This window comes from Calidris pugnax, unplaced genomic scaffold, assembly GCF_001431845.1.
Source record: "Calidris pugnax isolate Ruff unplaced genomic scaffold, ASM143184v1 scaffold79, whole genome shotgun sequence".
NCBI classification, from domain to species: domain Eukaryota; kingdom Metazoa; phylum Chordata; class Aves; order Charadriiformes; family Scolopacidae; genus Calidris; species Calidris pugnax.
The window spans coordinates 1,420,356-1,444,799 of NW_015090817.1; the positions used below are offsets into that span (position 1 = coordinate 1,420,356).

Here is a 24,444-nt window from a genome sequence, read left to right on the forward strand (position 1 = left end):
GGCCCTGCCCGCCCGCCGCTCAGGGAGAAGCGATGAGCTTCCGGGCGTTTATTGGCCTCCGCTGTTTGAAATATACACCCCCTTAACCCAGGGCCGTCCGGGCCCGGCCGGGCTGCACCCCCCGCGGCCACCGAATCACAGAATCTTCTAGGTTGGAAGGGACCTTAAAGATCATCTTGTCCAACCGTCAACCTCACTGACAAAAATAGACACCCACACAACAAACAAGGAGCATCATCACTAAACCATACCTCCCAGCACTACATCAACCCCTCTTTTGAACACCTCCAGGGATGGGGCCTCAACCACCTCCCTGGGCAGCCCATTCCAATGGCTGAGAACCCTTTCAGTGAAAAAATGTTTCCTAATATCCAGCCTGAACCTCCCCTGGCGCAACTTGAGGCCATTTCCTCTCGTCCTGTCTTTTTTGTGGGAAGGGGCCCAAAACTGGACACAGTACTCGAGGTGGGGTCTCACCAGTGCCCAGTACAGGGGGATGATCACTTCTCAGGCCCTACTCCCCACACTGTTCCTGACACAGGCCAGGATGCTGTTGGCTTTCTTGGCCACCTGGGCACACTGCTGGCTCATGTTCAGCCGACTGTCGACCAACACCCCCAGGTCCCCCACAGGTAGCACACAGGTGACATACAGGTGAAACAGTCCTTCCCCTCCCCTCCAAGAGCCAAAGCCCGTGCAAATGTGAAGAGACTCTCCCAGAAACACGTTTTACACAGTGAGGCTGGACTCGGGCGCTGGGCTCCAGTTCCCCTGCCTCTTGCCCCGAACGCTGACCTGCACAAAGGGGTGTCAGCCCCAGGGGCAGCTCCCCAGAGAGCAGTTCCCCTGCCTGTTGCCCCGCACGCTGACCTGCACAAAGGGGTGCCAGCCCCAGGGGCAGCTCCCCAGAGAGCAGACAGGCCCGCTCAGAAATGCACCCCGGGAGCAGGCACTAATCTATTCCCAAGCTGGAATATATATATCCCAAGCCCAGAAACAAGGAGCAAGTAAGGAACCCCTCTGTTAACTGTTGTTTGGGGTCGCTTTATTCCAGGGGACAGCGAGGGCGTCACACCGTGTCACTCGCACTAACCAGGTGCGAGGAGGGAAAAGGGACAGAAACCACAGCTGTAAATGCCAGAATTCCTAATCAAATCTGACATGGACCAAAGTTTATCACCAGCTGTACCCCAGCCTCAGGCAGGACGAGCTCAGGCGAGAGTGTCCGCGTCCCTCTGGTTTGCCGTGGTGCCCATGAGGTGCAATGAAATGGCGCGCAGGAGGAGCAGTTCGTGTTCAAGGACAACATATGAAATGTAGCTGCAGTTTTGTACCAACGGATTATTAAAAGGTGAAAAAAGTTCACAATTCCAGGCATCACTTAAAAAAAAAAAAACAACCCCAAATGCCAGTGCTGGGTTTCCGTTCCCCAGCACACACATCCTTCACTTTCGCCTCACACACAAATCACTCGCACCACGATGAGTAGCTCTGCAGAGAACCCTTGGCCCTTCTACACTTCCAGTAGTCCAAAGCCAGGAAGTTCTGAGATAAAGCATAAAAATCTTCACATCCTGATGCCATTTGGTTAAAAAAACAAAAAAATATCCTGAGTTTGTTTAAAAAAAAATTAAAATTGTGCAATTATTGGGATAAAAAGCTTCTCAGCTTCTGAAAATCAGCTGTTTTGAGGAGCATCTGTGGCTGGCGTCCCGTTGCCGCCCAGCACGGCGTCCAGCGGAGCCCGCTTCTTGCGGATGCTGCGGCCGGAGGCGATGAGGTCGGCGTAGCCCCGCTGGTGGGAGAAGGCGTAGGCGGAGCGGCGGCTCGACACCCCGCGGCGAAAGGCGCTCTGCCGGCGCTTCCACCCCTGCTCTTCCACCAGGTACTTCTTGCGGTTCCTCTGCACCTTCAGGTGTGCAAGGACAGAGCAGGTTAGGGATTACAGGGAAAAAACGGATTGTTTGTGTTTACCGACTGGGAAACAGCCCCGTGCTTTTCTACATCCCTCAACTGCTCAGCAGGAGGGTTCTCCTCTTTAAATTTGTTAGAAACAAGAATATAGAATCAGAGAATCACAGAATTGTCCAGGTTGGAAAGTACCTTTAAGATCATCTAGTCCAACCATCAACCTAACTCTGACAAAACCCACGTCTCTTGTGCAGTAACGCATCAACATCTCGGGAAGACTATTTTGAACTTCATTATTTTCGTTTCTCTTTAAATGTCTTTCATTGGAATGGACTGAAGATATGCAATTGAAAGCTAGTCCTGTGTTCTCATGCTGGCGCTTCTTTAATATCTTTTTAAACAACACAACTGCAATTGTAACTATTTTCATACCCTACCTGCCAGCTCGAGGCAAAACAGAAGCAAACAATGTCCACTACATTGACAGGGAACAAGGGAACTCCGACACAGAAGCACCAGGAAGATGCTGAGAGCTCAGAACACGCCAAAGTGACACTGCTTTGGTGGCAGAACATCGCAGCACTGCTGTCACCCAGCCAGAAGGCAGGCTGGGTCTGGCCTTGGGAAAGCCCTGCTGCCACCCGCCCTGGCCATGGGCCTGAGCCCCCGTCTCCTGCGGCTCTCCCTAGGGCACAGCCACTTGTCTCTAATGCTGTCACCAGTACTGACTCCTGGCAGTAAACACACACCAAATTAACCCAAATAACACAAGACTTCACTCACTCGATCACTTTCCGAAGGCCAAATCGTTGCGAAAAAGAACCGCTCTGCCACGACAGGAAGTAAGCAAACAGCAATGGATAAAATCATGGTCAGCCAGAGGTACGGCTGTCTCAGAGCATTCGGAGCAGTTCCTAGGAATAAAAAGAGCAAAAACTAGTTTATGACATGACCACGTGTACTAATTATAAAAGACAGACAGGATACTATAAGCCCCAGCTTCTCTCCTGAGCACCACCAAGCTGCGATACAGACTCTACTCTGCAGGAGCACCACAGGACTCAATTCTATAAAGCACTTCTCTTACAACGTGGCCACATTGGCAAGTGATATTTAGTAGCCAAACACCCAATCTCACGGAACTTGCTATCAAACTAAGCAGGGGTCATACCTATAAACTTCTGAAATTCATAAAGCATCCAGGTAGAATGAAGTTACAAAAGAAGGCTAAAGCTTTTAGTAAAGGTCAAAGAAAAACATTTTATTACAGGCAACTACCTTTTTTCCATTGGGCTCAGCTTAAAAATGAGAACATAAAATTGAGGGGCTTGTTATTTTGAGGGGGGATACTTAGATCCAACACAACATACAAAAGATTTGTCACTAGGAAAATTAGGAAGCAAAAATGTCCAAGTTGCTGCTACTTACACCTCCTCGGACCTCCAGCAACACCCCCAGGAGCTGCTACCAGCATTGGGCTCCATCTCACTTTGGGGTTTTACCCTCCACCAAACCATGACAGCAACGTGGCAAACGCACACCCTGCCACATCATCACATCCCCTTTCTTTTAAGCTGCCCCACCAATTTTAATTTAGTTCTCACTTGCAGACCCCTACTGCTGGGCAACGTCACGTTCCAGTTCAATTTCATTGAAAGAAAGGGTTCATGCCATAACATTTGGGGCATAGTTCTGCTGCATGAGACGGGAAGAAGAAACAGAAGCCACAAGGACTGACCTGTGAACTGGAAGCCAGAAGGAAAGAGAACGTGGATCCCAGCGCTGTGGAAGTCAAACGTGATACCAAAGTAAAGTGCAATACTCCCAAATACTGAAAAAGCATTGATAAAAGTCCAGTAAGACGTGTCCAAGCCAATCTGAAAGCAAACAAAAGCTCCAAGTGAGTTTATTAATTCAAAATAATATCAACTACCCTGAAGACTAACAACATTTCGGGCAAGTCCCCTCTCATCCAGTTACACATCAGTCAGAAAGAGCATCAACAGAGAGGAGAGAAGGCAAAAAGGGGAAGTTTTTTTCTATAGTTACGCTTTTAGTAGACAAATGTAGGAACATGCCCAGAAGGTGTTTTCAGAGCGAGAGAGATGAGGAGGCTAAGCTCACTTGCCTGCAAGTTGACGACAAATATAAGAGAAGATGCTGCTGTGACAGCAAATGACTGATAATCTGAAGGCGCTTCTCCGTCTTGTCCCATGGTTTTAAGGCAAGCTCCATATGGTATGAAGAAGATTGCCAGTGAAGTTAAAGCTCCATGAAGCAAACTTAAAAAGAACTTCTTGTAGTTAAAAAGTAAATCTTTCTGTCCCAAAACATACAGTCTAGGGAACCGAAGACTCAATTTGTCGCTCACATCCTTAATAAAGCGGGAAAAGAAAAGAAAAAAAAAAGTTGCTGCAATTTCTTGTTCTCAGTGTGAGCTTTGAAGAGTAAGAAGCTCAAGTACACAGCGTCCCAGAGGAAGCGGCAGATTCTTTTTCCCTCTTCAAGCAGCAGTGTGGGCAGGACTCTGCACAGAGCAGGGTATGCAACTGGGAAGAGCCATGGACACCCCTCCCAAAGCAATCGCAGGGCCCATCTCCAGGGTGCTGGGCTGACAGCCCATCGCTTGCCAAGGCAGGAACAGCCACAGTCGCCCAGCTCTTTACTGCTGTGGGTTGTGTCGGGTCTTTCCCTTCACGGTGACTAAGCAGAAGACGAGGGCTGCCACTGCATGCCCTGCCTGTGAGTCTCTAACAAACACCCAAGAAATATTTTATACAAACACTATTAGCACTGAAGACCTGTGAACCAACTAACTTTGGCTATTTCAGTAGCCCTCTGCTTATTGTCCCTTGTTACCTCACACACTGGGAAAAGGAATACATTTTTAAAAGCCAATAACCAAACAAAACCCACAAAATGCTTTGTCCATAAAACAAAGCAATAAGACTCAGTGTAATTAAAGACTTGGCGTTAGATGCCTTTGGATTCCTTTGCTGTTAACACCATGGAGAATACCTGGTCAAGCAGGCCAACCAGCAGAACCGGGAGACTGGAGTACAAGACGTTGTACAGCGTGATGAACCAGTCCTCGTACGCTGTCTGCAAGAGGACGAGGAGTTACAGGAGTTAATGATTTCTACTTGATTACACCTTTTCCTTCCAATTCCTGAGAAAAATCACACGTGCTCCACTACAGCATTAAATCACTCATCTCAATGTTTACCACAAAGACAAGCAGCACCTTAGCTCATAGCTCTGCTGAAACTATTTTTCACCTGTATAAAGCTGCCCTGCTCCTTACAAACCCCCAGTGTTGCCTGATTTTGGGATTTGGTTTCCTACTGATAGGTTCATGCACCATCCAACTTCACCTCAGAGTATCTTCAGCAGCAGGGCTGGAAAAGCATCCCCAAACTGCTATACAGCAATCCCTTCCTCCCTGTACAATCCCAATACTGACTCGAGGGTTCTGAAGTCACAACCAGCTGCTTAGCCTGTAACTAACTAGCTTAGTTACCACCTGTTCTCCTGCAGAAATTACCAGTGATGCCTTCAGGCTCCTGTCACTTCCCCAGCTAAGCCTTTGCTATTCTGCACTGACAAAAAGAGGGATCTGCCTGTCAGTAACACACGAGCACGTCTCCTTACCTGGGCAGAGAAGCCGTTAAAGAATGAATACCAGATGTGCACTAGTGTAAAAGCAAAGTTCTTGTAGAAAAAGTATCTTAAGAACTTGCACATCCTAATGTAAGACCATCGTCCGTGGACCAGCAGGAGCCTTTGGAGGTAGCGGAATTGCCCAAAGGAGTAGTCACTCGACATGACGGCTTGCATCCCTTCTTGGCCACTGATTCCAACTCCGATGTGGGCAGCTGCAGGTAAGGAAACAAACACCACACACTGCCTTGGACAACGGAAGAGGAAAAACGTGACCGAGGGGAAATCTTCTACTGGTTCCTGTTCTCTGCCTCAGGTTCCTGTGCCCCGTTTAATTTCTGCACACAGCACAAGAGGCTGCCTTACAAACTAGCACAGCAGCACATTTCCCCTTTTTTGCCCTGTTAGCCACTGCTCACGTCTCCACCCTTGCTGGGTTCCCTCCCAGCTCTTGTTCCACCAGAACAGATGCTGGGGGATTTGACCATGGGACAATCAAGCCATGAGACAGAGCGAGTAGACCCTGAGCCAACTGGCCAGGCAGTTTACACACACACTCGTACCAAAGCACAGCCCAGGAGTTTCTGTCTCGGTGGGATTTCTCAGAAAGCAGTTCAGAGAGCAGCAGCTGCAATACAGGATGGCTAGTGCCTCCACGTACAGGGCAGCTAAGCTATAGCTTTGTTTTTATATCACACTTTTGTAACCCACAACACGGTAACACGTGTAATTCAGGTCCCTTCTCAGTGTACGCCTATAGAAAAAGCTAAAATATATCAGCAAAAACCACTAACCATTTCATAAAGGGCTTCCTCAGAAGGGAAAGCAGAGGCAGAGAAGGTAACAGAAGTGATGTTAATGCAGGGAACGAAACAGACGGCAGAGTCTTCTGAACAAAGAGTAACAGTGAAGAGACGGCAGAAGAAGGCCCAGAAGAGATCTTTCCTACCGAGAGAAGCTCTACGTCTGCCTTACTTTTAATCATGTTTACATCATTGGCACCGTCCCCGATTGCCAGAGTGATAGCTTTCTTGTACTTCTTCACTAGCTCCACCACCATGGCCTTCTGCTTCGGCGTCACCCGGCAGCAGATCACAGCCTTGCACTCACAGGCCAGATCAACAAAATTCTGCTGCTGCTGCTCTTTGTAAGCTTCGGCGCTTCTCCTCTGCTCAGCTTGCTTCTTCTCCTCTTCTGCTGTTCTAGGGAATTTCAGCTTCAGTTTTTTTTTCTTCTTTTTCTTCTCCAGTAGGATTTCATTCTGCGTAACAAAAATATACAAAGTTCCCTTCTACCTTGTTTCAAACTGCACTCCGAGTACTGCCTATACAACAGACTTAACGTCATTAAGTGTCCTGCCACCCATTTATAGTGTTTTAATTAAATGCTGGTGCAGAGGAGTGAACAAAGAGCTACGGAAACAAGGGAAAGAATGTACTTGGTGGGATTAACAAAAGGAAAATGCTTGTATGTGGTGTCCCAGCACTTCTCGCAGAGTTCAAAGGGATATTTCTTCTGATGGGAACAAATTCACTTTTGAAATCATTCTGGTATTAAAACTTCTTTCTCTCCTATTTCTCCATCTCCCAGAGGAACCTCGACCGTGTCCGGCACAGGTGGAAGTGCCCTACAAATACCCAGGTTAGCTGGGGGGCAGTTCAGCTGGAGCAGGAGGTAACACAGACCTGTGATTTTACCTGCTGCTCCTGCCAGATTTCCTGTAGGCATCCCTGCCCGCTTCCTCTGCCTTACACACAGACAGACACTTTATACAGATAGAGGTTTAGGGCAGGACACTGAGAGGGGGCAGACGGTCCTTAGCTCTTCACTTTCTCCTGTAAGAGCAGGCTGCCAACAGGGTGGCTAATAGCCACGGAATTACTGCTAGTCACCTCTCTGCTAAAAGCTCTCTTCTGCTTTCTAAGCTCCTCTGAGAGCACTATATTGAAGCACTGAGCAGGAAACTTGTCTTCTGTTTCCACCCTTTCACTCCCATCTCTCATTTCAAGCACAATTTCTGTGCCTGTACTGAACCATGCATCCTGTAGCGCCGGCAGTACCTCTTTCTTATTTTTTTCCATTAGACCAGAATCCCCATGAAGAATAAACACTGAAAATAAGACTGTGCTTTTACAGGGGCTTGGCTCTACTTTGATGGCAGCTACCAGGATGATTTGAAAGGCCCAAGAAATACCTTATTTTATTGAGCGCTACTTTCAACCTTCAAACCCAAAAACCTTTCTGAAGATAAATACCAAAGAGATGTGTTCTGTCTGTGGCACGACGGTCACTGCTTGGTTTAGCAAAGCAGACATATGAACAGAGTCCTCAGAGAAGGATCCTGTGGCTTGGTGGGACCCCCAAAACCTCCAATACCCAGGAGAATCTCTTTTGTACATACCAGCCAGGAGCCAGTGATTATTAAAGCCCGATCTCGACTGCCCTGGAAAAAGGGCTCGTTCATTCTTAGAGAGGAATGTGCACTTGATCCAGCTCTGTTCCTCTGGTTTTCCAACCTTGTTTGAAGAAGAGCACTGGAAAGAGAGGTGGACACTATTACAGAAAAGCCAAGGATAAATTTCAAGCTAGATCAGTCCCAGAGTGAAAATCTGCAAGGAACAAATGCAGTACATGCTGCAAGGACTTCTTCGGCCACAGGTGATGTTCTAAGCAGTGCTAGAGCAACTGTGAAGAGAGGATCACACTGGTTTGATATTCTTGCTGTTTTGCAAATAAGGAAAAATTTGGAAAAATGAGCCACGAGTAGTTGTGACACTGTTACAAGGCCCTAGTTCTTCTCTCAGCCCATGCTGGTTCTCCTGCAGCATAACCGTTCTGACAACAGCTGACCAACTGCCAAGGAACACTGTTCAGGCACTGAAGTGTCATGGCGGGATAAACCAATGTCACTGCTGGGTTAATTTTAAAAATGAAACACTTCTAATACCCACAAAAGAAATCCTTTGTGCTTTTCACTTGCCTGATATCTTCTCCATAGCAGATTGTTGTTTCATCTGTTAACAGTTCACAAGAAAATCCAATATTTTCAGCAGTTTCTACAAATAAAAATAAAAAAAAAAAAAAGGAGGTAAGTATTTAGGTGAAGTTCTGTCATGAGTAACTGTTGGGAACAGCCAGAAGTACCTGAACTCCTCTCAAGTAATGTTTCAGTACGAGAAGGTTCCTCTCATTACAAAAAATAAACCACACATAGCACAGTGAAGCTGGGGGAATGCCTGTTAATTATTTGTCATACAACAACTGTGTGGCAATGAATTTAAAGTCAGGAATTGTATTTCCTATGCAACATTTCCCATGAAACGTACATTGCTGTGGTGGAATGCGTTGTCACAAGATGCTCTGCATGCAAAAAACCCAGGGGGTGGTACATTTTTAAAATTAACCCATTATTTCCTACACCTTTAATGCCTTATTTTGAACTGCCTGAACACCAAATGTTGCCAGCCTGCAGACTAGCAACCACCAAAAGAAAAGCCAATCAGTCTCTGTCAGCAGCACTTGTGATTATTTGAAAAGTAAATTTTCACTGTAAAAAGACGAGTTTTGGCACTGCCCTCAGAGCCAAGCAAGCCTGGTGCTAAAAGCAGGCTGTCCTGCACTTGCTTTACACTGGGAAAAGCAGTAGCTGGGCATTTCCCTGCAGAAAACAGCCACAAAATCAGTCACCCAGGCCAAGCTGCTGGAGGAACAGAAGTTACACAGAAGCCCAACCAGTAATTCTGGACTGGGAACAGCTGGGATGAAGTTCTGCATGTTGGAATTCCTCTAGTTGTGATTTAAATGGACTTTTGTACTAAGCTTTTCTAGAAACATATGCTTTGTTTCTAGGCTGCATTTGCCCCAGCTTATCTTCCAGCCCTTATCAGTCTTGTGCTAGCTCTCTAGCTGTAAGCAAACCCACCTTTTTTGTCACCAGTAAGCACCCATATTTTAATGTCTGCTTTTGAAAGCCTGGAAATAGTTTCTGGAACTCCATCCTGTAGTTTGTCTTCAATAGCTGTTGCACCAAGCAGCTGGGAGATATAGGAAATACAGGTATTTAGTAGGATAAATATACATAGAAAACTGATTAATTTTCAGTAGAGAATGAAACTATTCTGGATATGTCTTCAAGCCAAGCGTCCTGGTTTGAGGTAGAACAGAAACAACTCAAGCTCAACTTAGGAATTCAGTAATGACAAATTCTTGCACATAGAAGTGTATATTAGAAAGACAGAAACACACGTACTAAAATACATTTCCTTTAATTCTATTAAACAATTTGGCTTAGCTCTAAAGCCAGTAAAATACGGAAAAGATCTAAATCAAAATGTCCTAATAAACAAGGATTATTTCTTCAAGAACCTCTCAAGAGGTTTCTTCCTATATAAGCATAAAAGTACACTAAAAATTTAAAGCTTGACTTACAATCAAGTTTTTTTCTATTTCCTCATAGACTTTGTCCAGAGCTTCGTCACGATTAGTTGTAGCTAGACTGGCCTCCACAAGCTTTTTATTCCACACTTCAAATTCATCATGACTAATGTCTCTATAGCACAGGCAGAGTGTCCTCAGAGTTTCACTTGCAAAAATCTGAAAAGTAATTAAAAGTCACATCCACAAACCAAATCTCTTCATTTGCAATCCAAACCTAAACGTTAAGATAATGAGCATTGAGTAAAGTCTGAGAAAACAAATCTGACAGTTTGTCATGGGTATTGCAGAAATGCCAAAAATTAAACTGTAGCTGACAAGGCAGGCTGAACTGGAAGACTGAAGAGGTGACAAACAGAACAGAGTGTAGGGATCTGCAACACTGGGAACTATAAAAAAAAAGCAAGCACGTAGACAAAATTTAAGTTCACCTCTCATGAAAAGACAATGAACGCATTTTTAAGAACATGCGTGAAAACTTATGTTGCTTTGATTATTTCTCAGATTTGGGATGACTTGTAGAACCAATTATAGGTCTGTGTTTGGTTTAATAGCTTAGGAAAAGGAAATTAATAAAATTATATTCAGAAGTAGACAATTTGTAATTTAAAAACAGCACATAAAATACAAACGTACATCTAGTGCTTCTTCTGTAGCTTCTCTCTTTAGATTCCTTGGGTGCAACCGTTCGTAAATTACTGTATCAGCCCCTTTACAATACAGCCTGATATTGCCACCTGATTCTCTTACTGTGGAGTAGAACACAAGAGGTGGGACAAAAGGTTAGAGTACACTTAAATAAAGGAATAGTTTCAGATTAGATTGCTCACTCTGCTGCTGTCAAGGACCAAAACTACACCACCAAGTTGTTCTTTGTCACCACTAATATTGTTCAATTAAGTAACCTGGTTGATTAGTGCATTTCTTCTTCTCTCTCATGACCCGAGGATACTTATACTCCCAAGGATTATGTTTTTGATAATGGTTAGTAGTGTTAACATCTCACTTGCCCCTAGGAGCTGGGCAGAGACATACGCTGGAGATAAGAGGCACCAGAATTATAGCCTAAAAACAACAGTTCTCTAACGGAGTCAAGACTGACAACTTAAAATATAGTTAAAATCAAAACTAAAGACCTGTTTCTGTATACCTCAACCTGCACACCTAGTACTCCAATTTCTAGAGGAACATACAACTTGTTTGTTCCCTGGGCAAAAAGGGGAATAAACCACCTTTGCAGAATTTCTTCAAGCTTCTACTAGAGGGACCCAAGATTGTCTTCAGAGGCCACACCTGAACACCAGGACTGTCTCATGGACATGTTTGCCCCTAAATACAAAGCCTCTCTTTTGCTATCCAGAGCTACATGGACTAAAATCTATCCTGGGACTTACACAGCCAGAATTCTTGACTTCAACCTCCCTCGCACGTACTTTTTCCCCTCTGAAATCCAAGTGAGCTTTTCCACAGAGGCTGGCTGCAGGCAGCTTACCAATGACAGACATGCGTTTCCTGTCGCTGTTGAAATCCAAGATGGCGAGGACGTCGTAGGTTCTTTCAACCCCCATCTCACTGAGAGTGATAGTGTTTTGTGTCCGGGAGAGAAAGACGTAGCCGAAGTTTCTGGCTGCCGTAACCAGGGCGCCTTCATCCGGGGAAGCCGCTTGGTAATTGAGCTGTCCTGTGTCACCAAAATGGGTGAAAAAAAACCAAACCTGTAACTTCTCCTTCTCAAACCAGATATTAAATATCTTAATTTCTCAATACATTTATTTAAGCATTTTCAAAGGGAGCTCCAAGAGACAAATCCTTGGCCATGGATGCCAATGTAACAGACTGGAAACAACCCTGAAAACATTAGTGGGAAGAGCAAGAAAGGAGAGGAGGCTGCCAGGGCCACAGAGACCTCGCAAAGACGAGGGCAAAGCAATATTACTCTTCAATGTTTTAATCCAATCTTCTTACCTTATTTTTCACGTTCATGAATTTTTCAATAAATTTCCAACTCTAAATTTAGCTTCCATCACATTTTTGTTATTAATTTTGCTTATTTTGCTGCCAATACTCTTAGGACAGACATACATGATTTGTATATGTCTATGGGGCTGCGAGTGAAGGAGCAAGAGCATGAAACCCTCATGCTGAAGACACTCATTTTTCCACACTGAAAACAACTTTCCAAATGCATCTGTACTTCCACATCTGTATGTGGAAGCAGAGACTGTGCCAGTATCATTGTTATTTTATTTGAGGTTCATGTTTTTAAGATTTTAAAGATATTTTTGAACAGAGAAAAGACCTGTTACATGAAAACACAAAACCTGTGTATAAACTGTTTCCCCCTTTCTAAATCTGCTGTTATTTAAGATGCATGTTTGCCACAGCTGTAACTGTCATAAAGACAGTCCCCCTTCCATGAAGGGTCAGATAAGTTCAGCACAGGGAATAGCATCGCCTCTTGCTATTGCTTCATTTAAAGGAGCAGCCTAACACTCCTGCTCACCTACGGGATCTGCTTTACTTTTGGACCTCTCCCTCGTGCAACTCGATTTGAATTAGTTTCCCCTTACAGAAGGAAAAACACCAAACACCTAAAAAACTTACTCACCATCAGTGGTGTCAGCCATGACTGTGTGACAAATGGCAAGCAGAAAAAAGAACTTTTGAATTTCTGGCTCCTTTCCAGATTTTATTTGCTCTATCAGATAGTGATCATAGAATGAGAACTTCCCGTCCGCATAGGTGTTCCAGCTGAAATCCACTTGCTGCTCAGGAAACAGAAGAAGAGAGAGTTTGTGTTATCTCACGTGCAGTTGCTTTGTGCCTCCCTGCATCCCCTCAGGTTTCGGCGAGGGACTGGTCCCTGCTCTACAGCCGGCAGGGACTTTGGGGCCAGAAGGGACCCACCTACCTGTGGGTGGCTCTGCAGCTGCCCCGCTCCGTCCCGCCAGTCCCCTGCAAGGCGAGCACCACCGGTCAGAACCCACGCGACACAGCAACAAAGTTTTTACAACTCATACACAAAGTAAAAAATATATAGAATTGCTATCACAATAGAATAGCTCAGATTTTTAAAAAAGCAAAGCCACAGACAGTATACTACTGATACCGAAACAAATATAAGAAAAAAAAAAACAAAACATCGCCATGCAGGGGAATTATCATAAAACATCCATTTTTGGCTTAACACAGCTTTCACTATCAGGAATTCCACATCTCTCTGCAGAGGTAGGACATTTAAAAAGTACGTGGTGATAGCACACTGCAGCCTTCGTTATTTGAACCAACCAAACGATGGTTTTGGAGCACATCTGCTGCATACTCAAAATACTGCAATCCAGACAGGACTGCAAATGAAGTAACTAACACTGAAATGAAAAACTGCTGCTCTTACCACATTGTCCTATTTGCTTCTAGATTAACTCTGTCCCTGAAGCATTTCTACCAGAAGGAAAGCATTCTGTAAATTACTCCTTTCTGACTTTTTTGCTGGGAAGTTTCCACTCAAGTCCATCAGTTTCTACCTTTTAAAAGGGAAAAAAGTGGGCAAAGCCCAACAACTCAGTTTTACTGGAGCTTTACTCAATACCAGGTCTGAACTGTGGAATTTCAGTCGAAACTAAAAGGTCTCGTATGCACCTGATTTCAAACAAGCACTGCAATTCCTCCTCCTCTGTAGAGACTGGTGAGAGGCTGCCAGCTGTGCCACACGGGGACTGGCAGGGTCCTGCTTCCCACCGCACCGTGTGGCACAGACTTACCGTATCTTTGGCCATTGATGCAACATTTTTTAAAGGTCATGATGTTCTGTGTGAGCGTCCCTGTCTTGTCAGAGAAGATGTAGTGGATCTGCCCCAGCTGCTCGTTGAGCGTAGTGGTCCTGGCCTTGGCAGGCGTGTCCTTCTCCGGGTAATACATCTGCAGGTCCCAGTTTATGAAATAGCTTTGGCCCAAACGAATCACCTCGACACTATATGAAATAAAATGAATGCTCTCAACTCCCAGCTGCATCTCGTATTTTAAAACAATGATGTATTATCAGATCCAGGGGACTCTGACTCTTTCCCAGGACTCAAATTGCTCAGATAGCAAAGAGCTGAAGACAACACTATCACGAGGTCAGGCCTTAAAGGCCAAGGTATTTACCTACCTCACATAGAGGGAAATGGGGACCATGGTGTTCAGAACAATGATGTATCCCCAGAAGTTAAGGAAGCCACGATAGGAAGGACTTAAGTCTTGTGCATCGTAGAGGTACCAGGAGGAGTTGCCGATCTGCTGCTCCCAGTAGGTGTGTCCGATGGCCAGGCCAGCCGACAGCAGGATGAGAACCAGAAAGATCTAGGGTGTACAGAGTGGCCCGTGACACTTCAGAAACATCTGTTTGACTTAAAACCCAAATCTCCAGGTTCAAAATACAGTATTATGAGCACTGGTAAGTAAGAAGAAGGGGAGCAAACCATTCCCACACAACGATCTCTTCAAATAATCTGGGTCCTTACTGTAGGCTGGCTTTGAAGCACTGTCCACATCACGTAGTCTGCCCTACACCTAAAGTTTAGGGTCACACATCCTGCCAACAGCGAGGTACCTTTTTTAGATTCCCTCCTACTCCATCCCAACTCATCAGGCCAAAACAAAGAGGAAACATACTTATTACAGCAAAGTAAAAAAAAAAAAAGTTTCCTAAATTTGCATTCACTCTATTCACTTAAAAATGAACTCAAACATCTGAATTTTAAACAAAAAGGCTTACAGTATAAACCATGTAATTCATAAGGGAGTCAATCTTTGTCCTTTTAAATCTTGTCTTTCCACTATTTTTCATTATTTTTGTATCACCACCTAAAACAAAACATAAAAACAAAAGGAAAGATACAATATGTAACCAAGTGCTAGTATTACAAAACTGGGACATAAAATACAGTCAATGTTTACAGCATAAAGATGTCATTTCACTCTGTAGGGCAAGCTTTTAGTTGGTAAATATTACACATGTTCAATTCATAAATACCTGCAAATATAACCATTCCATGGCAGAAGTCTGTATTCCTGATTTTACACCCACGTAACAAAATCTTATCAGCATCCAGTGGATAACTCATGTTTCTCCAGAATAACGTTCCGGTAAATTTATCCAGCCGGTTATTGGGTTCTTCACATTCAACCAGTCCTAAAAAATTTGGAGAATATGTTCAATATACAACAGCTAAATAAAATACGGCGCAGACACCCATAGCTCATCCATGGCAAAGGTCTCATCTCCACACACACTGCATTTTGCTCAGCAGCACAATCCCCTCACACACCCTGCTGCCTCCTGACAAAAGCCAGGAAGCCATGGCCTCCAGAATGACAGGCGTCATTGGCAACGCTTCTGTCCCCACCCAGGTGTTATTTACAGGTGCTGTAAAGTGTGTGAGCGACACCTGAACAGCTGTAAGAACATCACTGTACAAACCATCAAAGTCTGCCATCGCACGTTCTTCCTGAAGGTATCTGTGCGTTACCTCCAGTGCCATCTTGAACTTCAGGTTAGTCTCACTAAGAAGAAAGGATAAAAAGGTTGTATTAATAAAAATGCGGGTACAGGAAGGGAAGTGTGAACAAAATTAAATTAAGCAAATCAATATGCCATAGGTACCAACCTCCTAAACTGAAGCAATGGCAAAGCCATGCATTTGCAGGGACATGAAGCATTCCGAACCAGGCGACTACCTCACACTGCTTTTCTTCACCAGGGAAACCTCACCCCTCTACCTCTGCTCACTGCAGTAAGGGAGGCTTCTCACAACCACTGCTTTACTCAGAATAATTACATTTGAAGTAATGGTTATTTGAAAGCAATATTTATAACTGATACAGTTAAAATCTCCAAGAGAGAACAAATCTTCCGCAATATAAGCAGATCCTTGTCTTGCCTGATGTTTTAAGTTATTAAGGTTACTAAAGGTTGAGTGAGGAATACACTGCTTGCTCAGAAAAAACAACATTTCGCCTCATTAGGTGAGCTCTGTATCACTACAGACAATATGAATTAAACTAACATTTACCTAGCAATGTGACAGAGACAGTAAGATTCACACTACCTAAGCAGTTTCTATGAAAACATTCCACAGAAAAACATGTTATTTTTGTTTCCCCACTCTGATAGGGAATAAGAAAAGTTTAAAATAATAGAAAAGTCCAGGCTGGAAGAGACCTCTGGTAATCATAAGTCCAACCTGCTGTTGGAAGCAGGACCTTAGCTGAGGTTAGCCAGGGCCCTGGCAAGCCCAGCCTTGACTGTTTCCAGTGAAATTCCACCCCTTCTCTAGGCACCTCTTCCAATGGTACAAATTATCCACCCCCAGAGAGCAGTTATTCTTGAATGCAGACAGAATTTCCTCTGAAGCAACCTGTATCCACTGCTGCTGCTTCTGTCAATGTGCATCATTAAATCCAAGAAATCCTTAAATAGAGCCTTACCCATCCAGTTCAGCTGTCTCTACATAGCAGAGACTGTTTGGTTCCGAGCTGGACAGCAGCAAAATATCAGCCTATAGAAATAAACAAATAAGTGTCAAATTAACCCCACTCACCATTCCTACAGAATTAGGTAGAAACATAAAACAAATATATCTAAAGCACTTACAGGAATGAAAGTATTTTTCTTCAGACGAATGATATCACCAACTTTAATATCTTTCCACTTTGTGTTTTTGAACCTAATCAAGATAGTTTAATAATTATTACTATTTAATCTAGAACACTATCCACTCTATAATTCTTGCAATATTGAACTTTCCTTAGTACAACATTACATCTCAGCAGGGTGTGGTTTTTGGTTTTGGAAATTGCAATTTAGTTGAGGGTCTATAACTTAGAAGTCAAACCACCTCTTCTCTTTCCTCTTCACCTGCATGTGAATTTCTGCCTTTGCCAAAGAGGTTGCCCTTAGCACAGATTTAGTGCCACAGAATCAACTTTAAATTACTCCTTTGGGCAATTCTTTTCCGTTTTCCATTTGGTTTCTACCCAGGTGGTAAAGAACCAAAAGCTGAACTTTCCCTACCGCCTCGGGGCTAAGGTCCGTGATGAAACTTAGTGAGAAGGCAGCAAACCCGAGTGACGCATTAGGAAGGGAACAGCACACACCTTCCATCCCTGATGACTTCACACGTCCTGTTATTAACCTCGTTATCCATTTTGTGACGAGTCTGAAAACCAGGAGCAGAGAATGTACTCCCTACTGTGTTTCACAATTAAAGAAATGAATTAGACTGTTTTCTTTTGCTTTTCATATAAAGAAAATATGTTTCTTACAATGTCATCCAGTAGGTCCTTAACTGCAGTTATTCCCAGCACCAGGAGCAAGGGCACCAGCGTTGTGTACCATGCCAGGGTACTTATCTGGGGAATTGACTACAAAAGACAAATACAATCCCTTCAATACAGGATTATCAACCAAGCTCAAGTCAGAGACATTTAATAGTGAACCGATTATAACATAAGAAGGAAAACCAACACATCATAACCTGACTTAAAATTCTCCCTCTGAAGATGAAGGAAACTCTCGGGGGAGAACGTGACCGTGCTGCCCTCCCTCAGCATCGGCTTCTCTTTAACAACTGGAGTTGCTCATATTTTCTGCTGGTGTTCCTGATTCCTGAGTGGAACTTAAGGCCATCATGTTTGACAGAGCAATAACCAAAAGAAACACCTCTTCCCCATAAAATTCATGACCTTTGGAACTAGCTCACCCTAATACAAAGCTAGCACGGATCATTCCAGGTTTCTATTACGATGGGCTTAATTTCTGTGGTAGTTCAGGTACAGTCCCTCACAACGTACACTGCAATTTCCTGCCAGGATAGCACTGAATTGTGTCACAAAGATTATTCAGTTTAGCAGATTAGCACCTCAAATTCACTTCACAGTTAATGCTCTCTCTGTCTGTCTTACCTGCAAAATAAGAAGAATAAGGAAATAGAAGTTGGCTGCTCTTTTAAACTGTTCAAACAGATTCAGTGGTAGAAACGTGATCGGGTTGTACTTGTACGTCTTAATTGCATTTCCCTGTTGAAGAAAACCAAGGATCACTCACAACAGCAGATTATTCTGACATTGCGAACGTACAATGCATATTTTCAAGTAAAGCATTTTACTAGTGAAATCTTTCCTATCAACTTTGTCAGATATGTACCTCTCCTCACCAGTTTAACTTGGGTCACTGTCTGAATGAAACAAGGCAAAAAAGGGGTGTTTCACTGACATGAACATATCCCAAAAGGTATCTCAGACTGAAGCTTTAGCTCCTTCCAAGCATGAAGGACTTCCCTCTGAATGGCTCCAGCCATAGAAGTTTTACTATCAAATGTTCATACTCCAGCCTGAGATAACCCAAACTGCCCAAGTCCGCAGGGTGGGGATCTTGGCAGGTACAAGGGAACCACACAAGCCTCACATCACAGACAAAGCCAGGCAGCCCACGTGTAACCCCGCAGTCCAAGCCTCCAGCACTCACAACCAGCACCACAGCTTTATTACTTTGAAAAGTCAAAAAATTAGAAACAGGGAAAAAAATATATTCAACCTTTTGTCTTGACAAATGAGATTAAAATGTCTCCTTTATCACAATAAGGTGGATTTAGAATGACACTGTATAAATGATTAGACATTCCCAAATGTCTATTTTTAAGACTGTCCCACTCTGGCTTAATCAGGATATTGCTTAATACCAGCCTGAGACTTCTCGTACGAAAGATGACGCCAACGTGGGTGTTTGCAACAGCCACAGCTGAGCAGATAAAACTCGGAATTTGGACTGAGCACACCTGGCTTCTAATTCTATCTCTCAGTCTCTCAATACCTTGATTTTTCCATTCGCAGACCCCAAACCAGTTATATTTACCCACCTTTGCTGGAAATCCTATGGAAGTGTTAATTGCGGCTTTTATACTGATCACCAGTGGTTTGAAAGATCTTACTGAGATTAAGAAAGTATTCACCCTGACAAATACTATTCGAACATAATTGAGATAAAGAATACTCACAGCATATTTGCTTTTTTTGAAGCAGAGAAATGTTGTTCTCTTGAACTGGGGCTGCTCGTAGAAGTGTGGATCGTTTGCTTTAACTTGCCAGCTGCAGTCTGGGAGAGACAAGGCAAAACGGGTCAACGCCTGATACAAACACGAGGGAACAAATCTGCCAGTTTCAGCTTTTCTCTCAAATGCCATCTTCTAAAGAAACTTGCAAATTAAACAAGACCGGTACCTGCTTTTTAGTACGCAGTCTGAAACAAGGTTTTCAAGAAGTTTCCAGGCTATTTGTCTTTATTAACAATTAAAATATAATCTGAGGTAGGAGAAAGCGGTGATTTACAATTTGGCAGTTCTGTGAGAAACTGAAAACCTATCAGCGTAACATTCATTCATGCCACATTCCCTTCGTTCCCCTCTTTTGGTTTGCTTCAGTTACACCTCTGAAGCACTGAGAACCCAAAACAGGGTTTCTCCAACGTTCTAGAAATGAGATCTGCTCAACTTTTGAAAACAATTATTTCATATAACTGTTCTGTGCGATGGTTTTCATTTACAACCATAAAAAAGTACAAATCTGAAGTGCTTTTTTTATTTCACCAGGCATCCGTGCCCCCTCTTGCACAGGCTACCTCCTTCCCCCCAAGATCCTCCAGATCCCTTTGCTGCCCTCAAGCCTGTATTACCAAGAGCCCAGTTAATGCTGCCACCCACACCCACGACTCTAGGCCCTGCCCACATCAAAGAACTCCCCGCTCAACTCCTTCATCGAGTTTGGGAGCCAACTCAAGGAGCACTTCGCCTGCCTGGGAAGGATGAGGCAGACAGGATTTGGAAATCCAGCTTTCCAGACTCATCAGCCAAGTACCTCCCCTTTCTCTCCAGCCCACAGTAATTGTCCTTAATGGGTGCTCTTTTGGGTTTCACGAGATTCTCGTGACCCGAGAGCAAGGATGGGCAGAGGCATGGGGTGGGACCTGCTGCTCCAAGGGCCCGTTGAAAGGTAGTTGTGTCTGGTAAGGCTGACTGAGACTTAAAACCTCAAATCTAAGCACAAAGCATTTTTTTTTCCCCACCCAACACACAAAGCAAGTTTTTGACTCCCCTCACCTTTCCATGATTCTGAAACTACTGCAAATACAGAAAATCACAAGGCTACAAAACAAGCATTGAAGGTGAAATCTCTTCTGTGCAAAGCTCAGGAAGCAGACATACGTGCAAACCAACTGACCAAACACAGCAAATCGGCTTATTCTGGTTCAGATTTCCAGGATGGGGAACACACGTACATGAAGCTCTGTTGAAGCAATTCTCAGACCACAGGCTATGTACATCTAGAGCCTGCCTTAATTAAGACAAAGTCACCATGCAGATTATTAGCTTTACGCAAGAAGCAGTGGCACAGAACTCTGGTTGCAGTTGGAATGAAGCTGATTTCCGTTCTGACATTTGTTAAACTGCGCTGCTACCAATTACTCGCCCACAGATTCAGACAGGCCATTCCAAGTCCTACCTAACAAATAGTCACAGAAGTCGAAGTGATCCACGCGCGGCTCCGCCTCTACATTCAGGCTCCTTTGATACCCAAATCAAGTTTCTGTCACAGCGTTACCTTTCTTCAACGGCTCTCGGCTCTCCTTGGTGCCCCTGTTGATTTGGTTCTGTCCCGATTCGATGGTCGGCTGCTGACTGTCCAACTCGTCCTCCGTCTCATCGTCACTGTACGGCATCACCTCATCGTTAGGCTGGGAATCCTCATCGAAGGTGGTCTCTGAATCCCTTTCTGAGATCATACTGCCAGCGCCTTGCAAGCCTTTTAAAAATTAAGGAAAGGAGTTAACAGATGTAGCTGGAAACCACATCTCTGTAATTTTCCTCTGTTGATGCTAGTCATCAAAACCCATGTTTGAAACGAGTTTCCTTGGAACTGCATAGAGCACGTGCTTGGTTTTCAGAGACCAAAGTCACAAGGCAGTTATTTCCACAGCAAGTCCTTCATTCCTGCTCTGCTCTGTGCAATTACACGTGCTGGCCTAGCAGCCTCAGGAACGCCCTGCCTCATGACGCAGCGCACTGGGAGTGGGACGTAGGAATGAGGGAGCCCACAAACGCCTCCTCCCAGGGGCCATTACATGGTTCCCTGCGGAGCCACAGTGGGGCAAGGAACCTGGCATCAAGCACCAGGCCAGCGCAGGTCGTGCCATCAAGTGTCCAGGTCACACAGCTGGTCCTCCATCCCAGTCTGCCCAGTCTCACCCAAACCAGCCCTCGCTCCCTCTCCCCTCCACAGGCTGAACGTCAGGGCTTGTCATGGCAAGATCCCACATCTCAGTGTGCAAATTCCCAAGGAAGATTACAACTAATTTGTGGTTCAACACACGCAGCCAGGCAGTTGAAGCCGTGATGCATGTGTGCATACCTCTGTCTGGGGCTCTTCAGAGAGCACACGTGCTCCCTCACCCTCAAGCACTAACACATTATCTCCCAAACTGGGATCCCCACTTTCCATAAAGGTTACTCAAATTATAGCTTTTGAACAACTCCCAAGGTTGTGATGATGCAATGAGCCTCTCTGGCCCCGACCAGCCGTGCCCCAGCCTCCAGCACCCACAGACCAGGAGCCACATTTTGGCTCAGCCTACGAGCCCTGTCTGAGCTGCATCAGAGGAGGGCTGGCCTCCAGCAGAGCTGTGGCCATGTCCATGTTCTCTTCAGCTCTGCCTTGATACTGTGTACCTCTCCAGCCACCACTGGGCTTGATCCTAACCCTGAACTACACATCAGCTTCCTGGCTTGACCGTGGACCTTGCCTCATCACTGTGGCACTGCCTTATGGCCTGGACTCTGGCTGGACGTGGCCACCGTCTCGGAGTCTGTCCCACTTGTCTCACACACCCCAGAACCCCTATCTGCTTGCTCTGGGGGGCAACCTCGCTCCTGCTCCTCCCTGGCAACTTTAAAACAAAACCAAGTTAAAAGATTGCTGAAGCCAAGAACCATAATGTGCACAGCAGGTAGCCACCACGTACCCCTCTGCTGAGCCCTCTTTGCCTAGTGTGAAGGAAGGCCAGGGCCACCTGCACCCCATCTGCTGTTGTGAACTAAACAGCAATCATTGGGGCTGACATCAGACCCTACCGACATCCACCTTTGTTTCTATTTTTGCAAAGGTGAATTGTCTCCCCTCCTTAATCTCTCTTATAAGAGAGATATAAATATTACATGAGCACTTAATATGCTACTCAAATGGCAGGGCCGCTGGCTGGGAGCCCAAAGCATGCAATGCCCAGGAGCCGCAGCTCTGCAGTGCTTGCCCAGCACACAGGGTTATGTTTCAAGACTGTCAGTTTACAAAATAAACCAAAACCACCAGGTATCACATGAACGCACAGTTTGATTTATCTCCCAAGACCTGCTCAAGCTGTTAGAGGCTGCTCACTGATGCCACTAGCCAGGAATACGACAGGTAGTCACCACCACAATTGTGGAACCTGAAACTCCATGAAAAGATCATTTGTTTTCCTAAACAGCCTTGAAGTTAGGGAATTCACCTCAGGACACAGGAGATTCAACCTCAGACTCAGACACCTGAATACCTCACTGTGATACTTTGGTTTATTTCTCCTCTTTCTATTCCTTTTGTTCTTTCTCAACTACTACTTCATCCCCATCAAATCCCAAATTTCACCTGATACAGAAAGGAAGAAAAGTATTAACCAGAAACCTGAACCAAAACTTTATCTCCTACTACTCAATAATGGCTTGGAGGACGTGGGAGGAGCAGCACATCCATCATTAGGGAAGGTGCAATCCAGGGGGTTCCTTGCATGCTGTGCCCAGGTTTCATTCCCTCAGCAAACCAGGCAGCCTCTACTGAGTCAGATGTCAGTCTCGCCTCCTAGCACTCCTGCAAACTCCAGCTGGCTGAGCAATACTTACAGCCAACACCATTTTTTTTTCATCTGAATATGGATATGGACAACCCTGCCCTTAGCCATCGAAGCCTTTGCTTTTCCAGCACGCCAGAGTCAGACTCCTCACCCACTGACTGCTTTGAGGTTTACAGCCACTTAGATTTTCTTTGCACTGAAGAAATTCCTTACATTTTCAATCCCAAATTGTTTGAATGTTAGACACAGTCCATTTAGAGCAGGACCAAATGCTCAATTCCTTTTTGAAATATCTATAAAACCCACATGACTGCAAGAAGCCCTGCAGTAGTCAAGGATCCTGCCCTGCTAGTACTTTAGGTGGGGACCAGTGGAGGTGAAGAGCTGGAGATGCTTACAGGCACAGTCCTTAAAACAAGAAGTACCACATCTTTAAATTGCTCTCACTCCAAGACAAAGTAAGCTCATATTCACAGCACACAGAGATTCAGCCTTTGGTCTATTAATCTTGACTCATTAACTGATTACTGAACTAATTAATCATGCAAAGGGTTAGATGAGATATCAAAAAAACACTCTATTTGTTTTCTATTACAAATGCATAGCTAACGGAAATACCTATAACACAAAGAGAAGCAGGCTGTGATGCTAACTGGGAACACCAGTGCAACAGTTTGCTGGGAGGAAGTTCAAGTTAATTGTATGCACTCTACCTCCTCAAAGAACTAAGCTGCCAACTGGGAAACCCCACTACCAGAGGAGCTCTCAGGAGCTGCTGCCCCGCAAGCAGCACACCTCTGTCCCCTGAGCTGCCCTGAAGAAAGCAACGAAATCGCACACATCAGTGATTTCAGGCTGCATTTACTAACCCTGACACCACAGAACGCAGAGGACACGGTCTCTGTGCCCAAAGACCTCGAGGCTAACATCCCCGCGGGCCGGCAGAGACTCCTGGGAAGCATCGCGGCCCGCCCGCCCTGTACATACCCTGCCCTTGGGGACCAGGAGTGGCCGAGGGGACGGTGGTCCGACTGCCGGGGACCGTCTGGCTGGGAGACTGCAGAAAGGCACCCGCGGTCGGAAGGAGCAGGGAGGTGTTGTGGGGCCAAGGGCGAAGGAGTTCTCCAGCCACAGGGTAACAAAGTGGTTTAGAGTTCAGTTTCTTGACACCTAGTCCGCATGAGAAGGGCTAGCTGGGACGTCAGCGCCATGTCAGGAGTTCACAGGGAGGTGGGGAGCGATCCTGGGGTGAAAGAGGAGACGGGAGGAACCGGCAGCAGGAGCAGCAGAGATGCCAACGAATACTGAGCCAGCAGGGCACGGAAAGAGAGGAGAGCACTCATCCACTGCACCGGGATGTGCACACAGAACCCAAGGGTGAATTAAATACGGCAGGAAGAGAGGTGGTCCACTCTCAAAAGGATCTCCTCTCAGAAGACAGAAAGACAATTTCTCATGTTTGTATGCACTGCTTATTCTCAGACTTGAGCTGAAGTAACAGCTGCTTACGAAACAGTCTTTAAAGT

General features: G+C 45.1%; 1 protein-coding gene across 1 annotated transcript in view; it reads right to left on the reverse strand.

Moving 5' to 3' along the window:
• Nucleotides 1-1,041: 1,041 nt before the first annotated feature.
• Nucleotides 1,042-24,444, reverse strand: part of ATP8B1 (ATPase, aminophospholipid transporter, class I, type 8B, member 1) — a 33,897-nt gene continuing 10,494 nt past the window's right edge. Inside the window, exons 3-29 of the mRNA XM_014939755.1 lie at nucleotides 20,641-20,841; nucleotides 19,041-19,138; nucleotides 17,950-18,063; nucleotides 17,311-17,409; nucleotides 17,143-17,204; nucleotides 16,640-16,712; nucleotides 16,474-16,544; nucleotides 15,467-15,549; nucleotides 15,020-15,178; nucleotides 14,762-14,850; nucleotides 14,156-14,346; nucleotides 13,767-13,975; nucleotides 12,917-12,960; nucleotides 12,614-12,770; nucleotides 11,498-11,686; nucleotides 10,642-10,754; nucleotides 10,000-10,164; nucleotides 9,494-9,605; nucleotides 8,552-8,627; nucleotides 7,973-8,105; nucleotides 6,547-6,832; nucleotides 5,563-5,786; nucleotides 4,930-5,013; nucleotides 4,040-4,285; nucleotides 3,650-3,788; nucleotides 2,695-2,825; nucleotides 1,042-1,909 (exon numbers count right to left, since the gene is read on the reverse strand). Of these exons, the coding sequence (XP_014795241.1) occupies nucleotides 1,679-1,909; nucleotides 2,695-2,825; nucleotides 3,650-3,788; nucleotides 4,040-4,285; nucleotides 4,930-5,013; nucleotides 5,563-5,786; nucleotides 6,547-6,832; nucleotides 7,973-8,105; nucleotides 8,552-8,627; nucleotides 9,494-9,605; nucleotides 10,000-10,164; nucleotides 10,642-10,754; nucleotides 11,498-11,686; nucleotides 12,614-12,770; nucleotides 12,917-12,960; nucleotides 13,767-13,975; nucleotides 14,156-14,346; nucleotides 14,762-14,850; nucleotides 15,020-15,178; nucleotides 15,467-15,549; nucleotides 16,474-16,544; nucleotides 16,640-16,712; nucleotides 17,143-17,204; nucleotides 17,311-17,409; nucleotides 17,950-18,063; nucleotides 19,041-19,138; nucleotides 20,641-20,821 (3,759 nt within the window). The 5' untranslated portion in view covers nucleotides 20,822-20,841 and the 3' untranslated portion in view covers nucleotides 1,042-1,678. The remainder of the gene's footprint in view (nucleotides 1,910-2,694; nucleotides 2,826-3,649; nucleotides 3,789-4,039; nucleotides 4,286-4,929; nucleotides 5,014-5,562; nucleotides 5,787-6,546; nucleotides 6,833-7,972; nucleotides 8,106-8,551; nucleotides 8,628-9,493; nucleotides 9,606-9,999; nucleotides 10,165-10,641; nucleotides 10,755-11,497; nucleotides 11,687-12,613; nucleotides 12,771-12,916; nucleotides 12,961-13,766; nucleotides 13,976-14,155; nucleotides 14,347-14,761; nucleotides 14,851-15,019; nucleotides 15,179-15,466; nucleotides 15,550-16,473; nucleotides 16,545-16,639; nucleotides 16,713-17,142; nucleotides 17,205-17,310; nucleotides 17,410-17,949; nucleotides 18,064-19,040; nucleotides 19,139-20,640; nucleotides 20,842-24,444) is intronic.